This window comes from Rhinolophus hipposideros (assembly GCF_964194185.1).
Source record: "Rhinolophus hipposideros genome assembly, chromosome: 11".
NCBI lineage: Eukaryota > Metazoa > Chordata > Mammalia > Chiroptera > Rhinolophidae > Rhinolophus > Rhinolophus hipposideros.
In genome coordinates this window covers 25,013,183-25,024,421 of record NC_138057.1, presented here as the reverse complement: position 1 = coordinate 25,024,421, position 11,239 = coordinate 25,013,183, and the positions used below count along the sequence as shown (strand labels likewise).

The window sequence follows — 11,239 nt, the reverse complement described above, 5'->3', positions numbered from 1 at the left end:
TTTTAGAACGAGATACAAGATTTGAGATAAAGTAACCTATCGTTTTACAGAGGAGATGAACCAGAGGGAATGTACATGTTCATTAGCTAATTAGGGGCAGAACCAGTAGAACAAAGGCTCCCCAATTCCTTGCTCAGTTTTCAAATTAGACTTTTCATATTTGTTAATATAAACAATTTTCATTAAGATTTTCCATCTGAACAGACTTCAGCTCTTGACAAACCTAAAGAGCAAGTTAAACTATCACTGCATTAATGGCATCTCCTAAAAATGTATATCGGCAGGACACTTCATTTTCTACAATGCTGTTTATCTTCCTCTGCTCCATGAGTAGTCTACACAAATCTTTAGCATTAGTAAAAATTCTGGATGTAAAAAATATTGAGCTTTTCCCAATAATGTCCAAAGTTCCTGTAATTGTAACCATGGACACCATATGTTCAATTAAACACAAAACAATTTTAAATTATAAATCTTGAACAATGTAATAAAGCTTTTCCCCAGAAGAAAAAACAAACAAAAATATACGTCTGCTTCTTTATTCGTGCACCATGAAACTTCTTATTTATTCACTTCAAATCTGCATTTACACAAAAGTGGTGTAATAAAATATCTGTACACTACTTCTGTTACAAATATAGATAATATTTAAAGTGACTTTATATATTCTAATGTAGGAGTTTCACGCTCTAAAATGGGAATGAACACATGATAATTCCTCACCAGTTGTCTCAATAAACAGCTCCATCTGTTTCCCTTAGTCTTAAACTATTGTATTATAAGATGTTAATATAAGGCAATGAAATGAAGTTATGTTAATCCCCTTAATTTTTCTACCAATTTTCTAGTGGTATACAACCAAAATAATTACTAACATATTGCTTTTTTCTCTGTCATTAAGATTAATACTAACTGAAAACCAATTGCACAGCGCACTAACACATTTTTAGTATTGCATCAGTTAAAACCAGCACTAAAGATTCTGAGAGGTTTCTATGTTTCTCCATGGTTAGCACGGCTGCTTTCTAGAGAAACAACAGTCAATGAGCGCAGCATCATCATTTTACTTACAGAAACATGGAAATATTTTGTAACAGGTCAAAAATGAAAATGAACATCAAGATGTGTGTTCAATATTTTCTTTGCAAACGTAGAGACATTGCTTTAGATATTTGCTCTTTATTCAATCTTAGACTACCATTTTAGGATGAAAATACATACATATATATATATTAAAGGTGGGGAGTTCCAATTTTTTTATAATATTCAAAATTTTTTAAGACAGTAGTTTTAAAGATTTTCAACAGAATTTATTTATTTTTTTGCTTTTTTGTTAGAAAGAGGGAAGAGAAGGTAGACTGAGAAAACAAGGTGTTTTTATAAAACTCGAGGTTTTTATCTTTTATTTTATATTTTCATTTTTCACCCTAGTGTACCAAAGCCATTTCTCTTAGGTTAGCTTCAGAATTATTTTTTTCTACCTCTACTAACCAGTTAAGCACATAATAGCTTTTGCCCCATGATGATAAAATGTCAGCTATCTTCCTGAGGACAGACTAGATTTAAGTACGCAAACATTCCTACCTTTGAGTTTAGGTTCACAATACACAAGGAAAAAGGAAAAAATGATGCTAGGTTATAAAAAAATCATTTCCATATGAGAGAAACAAATTTAAATGATAACTTTTCCCCACAATTTTGAAGAGCACAATGAACACAGCATGGGAAAAGTGATCAAAAAGACCAGTTCCATTTTCTTTACAGTGTGGGATGTGAGTGAGGGGTTGAGTTGGCTCAATTCTGGCCGCCACTTCAGGAAAGGACCATCAAAGTGACAGTGCCTTTTGTACGCTTGAGGATGGCAACGGCTTCTTCATGGGTCACCCCTTCAAGACTCTGCCCATTGACAGCAATGATCTGATCACCCCTCTTTAAACGCCCATCTTCGGAGGCTGCTCCCTGAAATTATAAAGTAGGCTTGTTTACTTCTCAAAAACTACTGCCTCATAGCTCTACAACAGAAAAGAACTGAACAAGAATTTAAATTGCTATGCATGTACACACACATTACTCTCAATGCTCCATGGGTGAGCCACAGCCATTAAGCAATGGTGAACACACACAAAGGAGGCCTTTCTCCCAAATGGTTTGAGCACCAAAATTCTTATCTGAGAGAGAACTTAGCAGTCGATAGATGAGTTGGATGGTTTTTTTTTGGCTGTTTGGCACAGCAGGTAGGAACTCAAATTAATAAACACTATTTGGGAATTTGCCTAGTAGGGATGATTTCAAAGAATCCAGTATTTTTGTTTTTGTTTTTATCCTTTAAAGAAGACCTATAGAAAGAAAACAATGGATTAGGTAGGAACAAAAGCAGTTTTCCAGGAGAGGGCATGAGGTATGCAGAAGCATACAGCCCCCATGCAGTTGACTAGGGCAGGACAAGGCACACATCCTCCTAATTTTAATTCTATTTCTTTCTGTGGTTTTAAAAAGGCAGTTCAAGCTTGTTGGTTCTTTACTTCCCAAGGGGAGATGGAGTCTTCCGTATTTTTTACGGGCCCTAAACGATTAAGATTAAACACAGACATTGCTGTTTAAAAAAGAACCCCATCTTAAAGCATGCTTATGGTAGGCAATTATGCAATTAAATATAAGATTAAAATATGGGAAAGTTAATGAGGAATCCATAATGATGAAATTCTTAAAATATGTTCTAACTAGCATGCCTTAAATAAATTGTTCCAAGGCTGAAGAAAAGGACTGCATGACTCTTCTATTCACTGGCAAATGCTGTTTGTATTTTTGGACATACCAATGGCTGTTAAAAATCTCATAAATTAAGCCTATGGCTTGATTGCTATAGATTCAGCACTTTAAATTGGTTAAAAATAATATATTTTTTAAAACAATAAAATGAAACTGCCCTTGGTAGGCACTTTACAAGACCATAGCACTAATCTCAAGCCCCTGTATCAAATCTTTTAATAGGTTTTATGTAAGTTTTATTCCTTTGCACGGTAAAATTTTGAGATTCTGGATTTTCTCCTACAGGAAATTTTGTCCAATTTTGTAGCCGCTCCTGAAAAAATGTCTTAAGAACATATTAACAATAATTATATGGGTTTAAATTATGTTAATAGCTTCGCCAGTGTTGCAATAACTTCATCATATTCTAAACATTCTTAACATAGAACAGGTTACTATATAATTACAACTATATACTAATGGTTTTCCTTTTTTTTTTTTTAAATTGAATCCCTTAAGTGCAAATGCTGATTTACTGTAGGTGATAAAGCTTCTGGATACTCTTCACTTTTTTTTTAGTTTTTATTTTTCTATTTTATTCAACAAAATTAAACTGCAAAATAAATGCCCTATTAATCTGCATATGTTTTATGTACTTTTCTGTGCCTGTTCTATATTTCAAAACAACAACAACAATGCAAAGAAAAAGAAATGCCAGCACTTTACAACATACATTTTTTAAATGTCCCATTTTCAAAAGATATTCAATCATATGCAACTTTTGTTCAAAGGGGAAAAAAAAGGCATTACTGTCTAACTGTAAAGTCCATTAATATTTTCATGTATATTGTCAAGAATTCCCATGGAATTTCAACTTGAGCCTATTTTCCTTTAAACACAACTAACCCTCAAATTGGACAAAAATATTTAATGACCTGTTCCTACAGGGACTTCCAAAAGAAAATGATCAACTGTTAACCATTTGGCATTACCTCGGGCCATAAACTAATAAGCCAGCTGCTGACCACTATTAATGAATGTTCGGGGGGGAGAGGGTGGTTAAAATTTGCAAGCTTACCTTCGCAAACACTGTTTTAATATAAATGGGTAAGTCTCCATGAGGGCTGCCATATCCTCCCACTATACTGAAGCCTAAGCCATCTGGTCCTCGGTCTAGTGTAATAGACTTACACTGTGGAGGTCTACAGTGAAAGGAAGGAAGAAAGAGTTTTTGGATTAAAAATACAGGTTTTATTGTGATTCTGTAAGTTATGGATTATCTGACATCCACATAGAACTAGCATCATTCTTTGTGTTACTGCTGGTATGTTATGGGTATTTTGGGGATGCTTAAATGGTCAGTCATTGTATACTGTATTCAGCATTTCAAATTTGAAATTCTATGTAAAACCCAAATTCTATTACTCATTTACAATTCTCCCACACTAACATATTCACAGCATGTTTTCATTGCAAGGAGAAGCTCTTTCTTTTCCCATTTTATTTAAAGTGAAAGGGTTAAAGTGCAGACGACCATCACGGAATAAGTCATAAACATCAGTATTCCCAAACTCAGAGAGAAAATCGAGTATAAACAATGTAAAAGCTGCATCAAATTATTCAAAAATTTCTAATATGCTTCTCCCTTCTCCTCTATGTTCTAATTCTTTTCTACTCAAGTGTTGACTAACTGAATTTTTTAAAATCAATAGATGACTTATCACATGGATATGCAATGGTGGCATTATTCAAAGGGTAAATCTGACTTGTTCCGTGTCACACAGGATAGTGATATCAAGAGTAAAACGTATGCCCCCCAAAATCTCAAGAGATGAAAATGTGGGATGGGCAGTGATGCCTATCTATCTTTAATAAATTAATCCATAATTATTTAACAGCTTAGAAACACTTAGTTTTCGTAGTTCATACCTCATCGCCTATCATTTCACCTTTATGTGAGTTGTAGGGACATACAAACCATAAGACATGGGCGTACCCTAAATCATCCTGAAATATACTGCTTGATGTCAACCCTGTGAAAGAAAGGCTGGAATTGGCAGCCTCCTGCTGATGCCCTGTGACCACACTCACATCTCCTCCAGCAACCACCTGTGCACAGGAGAAAGACAAAGAGAAAACACATACTCATGTGGCTAGGGAGACATCAGTAATTCTTCTTCAAAAAGAGCACTCGAATTAAAACATGTATTTTACTGTCCATTTAATCATTTCTATTAACATAATATACAACTAAAGGAAATTTCACATGGTCCAGAGGCCTCTTTAATTGACAGTACAAATATTCTACTAATTCAATTCTACCAAATTCTCTGATGCTTTTCAAACATGCTCTCTTATGCACTTAATTTTTAAAGATCTTTAGAATACAAGCCAGTCACTCACATTACTTAAAATTCTAACAATTGATCATTTACTAAGACCATGTATTTTTTCCCCTTAGATAAATAGCGTGAAACAATAAATGCATCAGAATAAATCTGGCAGAATGTGTTTTCTTACAGACTTTCTTGGAACTCTCAATGTAATCATTTATGTGCAAATGAAATATTAAATAATAGCAGGATATTTAATATTTACTGCTTTAACATCAAAGCTCATGTGTCCTCAAGCTACCCATATTCTGAACAGTGCGTGGGATAAAAATCCTACCTGCATCTCAATGGAGCCAGAGGCATTTTTCAGTAAGTTAACTGCTTGGGTGTGAGTCATCCGCTCAGTGGATGCGCCACCGATAGTAACAATCCTATCCCCAACCTGCAAGGGAAAGAACCATCTGCTAAGGCAGCCATGGAGAGAGTGACACTGACACCTGAACAACCATTTCCTTCTCTACCTTGCACATCACAATATACTGTTATCAGCAATGGAAATCTACCCAAGGAAACCATTTATGCCAAGAAGCAGCAATCATAAACAGAAGCTGCACATAAAGATTGAGCTCTATAGTCTTTAGGAGAAGGGGGAAAATCATTCTTCCCTTATCTTCATTATTCCTTGGTAAGATATTGCTTCCAATTAAATGAATATAATATCTGATGTCATTTGGAAACCATTTGGACATCATTATTATACACATTAGATGTGACTCTATGGCAGGGATATGCAAACAGTGGTCCAAAGGCTAAGTCTCTGGCTCACTGATGATTTTGATTAATAAAATTTGCTTGGAAGACAGCTGTGCTTATTTACTGGCTTTCGCTGTGCAGAGTTGAGTAGTTGTAATAGAAACATGTATGACCCACAAAGCCTAAAATATTCACTATTTGGTTCATCACCAAAAAGTTTTCTGACCCATATGCTACGTGTAACAGTCAACTTTTAAGTGTTGGTCATAAATTTAAATATCATAGGAGATTGAACCATTCCCAATTTAGAGACTATTTTAACTAAGAGGTGGTTATATTTCGAGACCCCCCTCATGTGTCAATTGACACATGAGGCCATACAAGGTATTACTTTACATTTTAAATGGAATATTCACATGATTTTGCAACTGAACAGCTAGCATAAAGCTCTACATTTGGATAATCCCTCAACTTTGAAGAAAGTTTTGTATAGTTTTCAACAATTTAAGTCACATTTATATTGAACTTCTGCAAAATTCACAAACTAATCCAACATAAATGATAAATTTTCAATTTAATAAAGTTAAATAGGCATCTAAACCAATGAAATGTGTAAGGAAAATATTTTCACCTCATATTGGTATTCATAAACACTTTCTGTTATCTTTTAACTTTTTCCACAGAGTTTCAAACAGGTAAAAAATATTACGAAACAACAGTAAACAACAGTAGCGGGGAGGGAGGTGGTAGATGAAGGTAAAAGGGATCAAATATATGGTGATGAAAGGAGAACTGACCTCTGGGAGGTGAACACACAATGTGATATATAGATAATGTATTACAAAATTGTATACCAGAAACCTATGTAACTTTACTAACAATTGTCACCCCAATAAACTTTAATTAAAGATAAATAAACAAACAAACAACAGTAAACCTTCCCATTTAATTTACTTGCAAATTTGCATGCAAGAGCAAATTCTACTCTTTTTATTTTCTTCATCTTTCATTCAAAGCAAGTCCTGCTGTGACTGGGTTACCTGGTTGAAAAGCAGATAGACATTTAAAATTGCCTGCAATAGGTGGCCAGATTCAGAGGGATTATCAAAACTCTTGCCAAATTTGCTAGGGATACCAGGGCTATTCGTAAAACTTACTCTGAGTTTCTGGGTCTGAGCTGCAACACCGTTCGGGTGCATCATTGCAATAAATATAGGAACATCACCAAGTGGGCTGCCCACTCCTCCAGCAATGCTGATTCCCAGTGAGTCACCAGGCCCCTGTCACGCAAGAGAGAATATTTTGGTCAATGTGATATTTTTAATTGACTTTTGGTTCCTTTGGCACAATATTTTATAGTTTACTCTGATCCTCTAGGTGTGAGGGTGGAAAATGAACCTCAAGAAAATCGCATTACTTTACGTGACTAAGGTCCTTAGTGAGATTTAGGAAAATAAGCATCTGTTCAGGAAGTAAAAGAAATCGCACATCGTAAGTGAAAATCCTGTTGTGGGACTGATGAAAAGAAGTTAAACTGATGAAGTGAAAAGGGCACCTTATCTGGAATCAGAGACTTGTGTTTAACGCCAGGAGCCCACACTTCCAAACTCTGGGACCTGGACCAAGTCTGCTCCTCTCAGTGAATCACTAGATCGTCACTGACAAAGTGGAAAGGACACTACCTCACAAAGGGCTGCAGGAAACATTCAATGAGACAGTGATGGATAGCACAGAGTGTCTCATGAATGTTCAGCACATGGTAAAGGCTCAATACATCATAGCTGCTTTTATTTCTCTCTTGGGCATGGCTGTCAGGGAAATCTGTTTCAGGAGAATAGGGAGTATCTGTTGAAGGCAAAGGCCCACTTATGAGAAGTATGAGAAGTGAGAGCTGGGCATTCTACTGTCTGGAGTGAGCTGCTGCCATTTTTGGCAATACAAAATATGCCTATACTGATTTTTCAAACAAGGCACTACGGTCAGGAAATTCAGCAAAGACTGCATTGTGCTATTTCGACTGTGTAGAATACGTAATTTTTCAGATGGTACTATTGAAAAAGTAAGACAGCTACCTGGAAAATACATATACAGATGCCTCTGAAGTTTACAAAGCTTGCATTGTTTTCTTTCCCCCCAAGTTACCTTTTTTATTTCAAGAGTTCTTAATCCCTGTATTTCAGATGTCACTATAAAGGTAAAAAGGAGATAATATGGTTATTAAGGCATTTTTTTTTTATGTCCATTTAAATTTTAGTCCATGTCTAGAGCTGGATGGATGGGACTAAGTGAGATACTCTTTTTTTTTTTTTAAGGGTTTTCAAAGTTGCTAGTACACGTGATTAAATTTGTCTTACATAGGAACTCTTTATTTCTCCAGTTGGAAAAATGCACACACCATCCCATTGCTCTCCTCTTATTTTAAGCATTGATTATGTAACTGTATAATCTACTTTGCATGAATCAAGGACAGAATGTGTTTTGGATAGAAAGACAAATGTGCACAGCTGAGAAGAATAAAGTCAAGGGTGCGTAAAAAAAAAAATCATGGTCTTAAGTGCCTAAATTTCTAGACTATTAGTCATATTGCAAACAGAGAATGCCATATGGTGAGTTTCTTAAATTTGAACAACTTTCAACCAATGCTTCAAGCCAAAAAACCCTCTGCATCATGACTTCATGTAATTAAAACACAGGAAAATCATATTAATTTTCTCAATCAAAATTTTTGCTATCCTCATAGACAAAGAAGGCTTCACTTAATGACATCTTCTGATTTATTGGTGTTACGTTAAATGCAGAAAGGAAATAAAAACCAAGTACACTAACTGGCTTAGTAAGAAAAAAACTACAGACTCTTGATGCTAATGTTTCGTATGTCTTGTAGGGTAAATAGCAAAAAAGAAAAGCTGCCATGTTGTTCAGAATTTTTGCCAACGCACATCTTTGCACCTGTATTAGGACATGGAATAATTTTGGGGGAAAGAGACCTCAGAAATAAATTTAAAAAGGAAAGAAAATTTGCGTTAATGGCCAAAATTTAAACCAGTAAATCATGTTTAAAATATCAAACCATTCTTACATGCATTCTTTGAGCTAGTTTCCAGTGACTCAGATGTACTGGATCCAGAAAGTGGAAAAGTGAACGATGACAGGCTGCCTTCACTCATCTACAAATACATAACAATTATTTTAGAAAGTTTTGGAACTAATAATGGCCCCTCTGTAGCACTTATTTCAGAATTCAATTCTTTTAATCTAAAGAGAAATACCTGTTAAGTAACACTGGCATTTGATAATTTGAGAAACAACTGGAACGGTTTCTACTGATATTTTTCTTTTGAAGAAAGAATTTGCCTAGTGACCTAAATCAATTGAAGCTAAAAGGATGAATGAAACTGATTCCAACCCACCTAAACTTCTAGTGGAGTTTCATAATCTCATTCAAGCTAATCCTCTCTAAATTTAAACCGATGTCATACATAGATGGAGACTTAAAATCGCAGAATTAGGGCCAGTCAACATGAAACTGACGGTAGTCATTAAGGGGTGAGTAAGGGGTCTTTAAGCAGTGATTGATGACAATGTGGCTTCTATCATCGGAAGACAAGACTGCGGCGAGGGACCTGCTGAGTGACGTGAGCTACACAACACCGTACATCTGGTGGCGGGCATCTGCAGTTCACCGATACGGGATTTTTTTTATAACCAACATGAATATTGATTGATAAATGTTTGTTATAAAATACTTCAAAAATACATTATCTTGGTAGGCATTCATATATTAATCGGTTAACTTTTGAGATTATGGAAAAAATAATCATGTCAGGAAAGAAATGAAGTTCTTTAGAATATTTGCAAACTACTCAAAAGCTATCCAGTGGTACCTTGGTTTCCCCCTAGAAAGTAATGCAAAATGAATTAATCCATTCCAGACCTTTAAAATCAACCCCTAAAACCGCAAATTTAGCATGAATTTTACTATCTAATGATACCATGGATCCGTAAAATTTATGGCATTCGTAAATCAGAATGTTCGTCAATGGAGACGTTCGAAAACTGAGGTACCACTGTACTTTGCTTACCTGTCCAGTTTTAGCTCTTGATCTTCCCTGTTTCAATCTCCACAACCCACTGTCCCAAGCTGCCAGAGGGCTAAGGCTACGTCCATGACTCTGATAGACCTACAGCCAAAGCCAACTTTGAGTTCCCTTTGGCATGTGGACTGCATCACCCCCATGAATCCCATAGCGACATACCTGGCTACTTTGAGAAGGCCTCCTCTCTGAATGGAAGGAACCAGCTTTGATTCTTCCGACTTCCAAGGTCACAGTACCTAGGGAACACTGGGGGAGCGGTTGTTTTATGGAAATGTTTCAATAAAATGCTACAGCAATCTTCAGAAGCATATTTTACTCTTCAGGACTTAGTTTTTGAAAGGCATGTTCCTTTTGGAATTCCCATAGGCAAGGATAGCTCCAATGCTTTGTAGAAAGAGGCTTTTCTAAAACATTAAAACTAGTCAAAATGACAACAACAAGCACCTGCAACAACATCAAGTGTCTGTCTTATGACCTCATACTTTTACATGGAGATTTTCTTTTTTTTCTGCCAAGGTAATGAGAAATTAAGAACTGAGCAATTATCTCAGGAAACACTGATTTAGATTGGCCAAATGAAATAAATAATTCAGGTCTAAAAACAAAACCAATAAAATAACTTGTTTTGCCCTTAATAGTAGAGGTACTCAGAAAACTGGGTAAACTCTCTACATTTACACTGTACCTAAGTATACCTATTCTATGATACTTAAATAAGCCATACTGCTATAAACACAAAACAAGAATTAAAGACAATTTCCCTATGGCCCTTTACAGGAAATGCATTTCATCACAGGCATGCAAAAATGCTGTACATAGTCTCATGTGGAAAGAGGTGTTTGCAATCCTGGGTTTTTGTAGTCAGAAACACTGGTTTAAATTAGGCTATGTGAGCTTAGTAGATGTCTACTTTGATAAGTCTTTTACGCTGCGTTTTTAAAATTGAGCCCATTATAGGTTATTGTGATAAGATAATTCACATATAATGCTTATGACAGTGTCTAATGCAAAATAGTATTTACATAAATACTGGGCACTGATATTACATTGCTTCTGAAAAGGTTTTCAAGGGATGTGTTCCTCTTAAACACGTTAATCATGGATCAAAAAAGTTTTGAAAAGTCAAAACTTTACCTAGAATATCCATAAGTGCTTTTCGTTTGTTTGTTTGTTTGTTTTGGGGGACCAGGAACTTATCAAAACCTTCTTGAATCTATTTATATTTCCAGCTTACATAACTGCAGAGGTTAACAAATTCCATATATTAAGTATTCACTGTGTAAAGTTATAACTCTTTCGTCTACCTAC

At 35.4% G+C, this 11,239-nt stretch overlaps 1 protein-coding gene across 46 annotated transcripts in view; it reads right to left on the bottom strand.

Annotated features, from left to right (window-relative positions):
- Window positions 1-524: 524 nt before the first annotated feature.
- Window positions 525-11,239, bottom strand: part of MPDZ (multiple PDZ domain crumbs cell polarity complex component) — a 156,050-nt gene continuing 145,335 nt past the window's right edge. For all 46 annotated transcript variants that reach the window (XM_081065699.1, XM_081065697.1, XM_081065682.1 and 43 more), the window contains 8 exons: window positions 10,091-10,177; window positions 8,914-9,001; window positions 7,977-8,020; window positions 6,992-7,114; window positions 5,419-5,523; window positions 4,745-4,857; window positions 3,827-3,950; window positions 525-1,959 (listed from right to left, as the gene is read on the bottom strand). In XM_081065699.1, coding sequence (XP_080921825.1) covers window positions 1,813-1,959; window positions 3,827-3,950; window positions 4,745-4,857; window positions 5,419-5,523; window positions 6,992-7,114; window positions 7,977-8,020; window positions 8,914-9,001; window positions 10,091-10,177 — 831 coding nt within the window. In that variant the 3' untranslated portion in view covers window positions 525-1,812. The remainder of the gene's footprint in view (window positions 1,960-3,826; window positions 3,951-4,744; window positions 4,858-5,418; window positions 5,524-6,991; window positions 7,115-7,976; window positions 8,021-8,913; window positions 9,002-10,090; window positions 10,178-11,239) is intronic.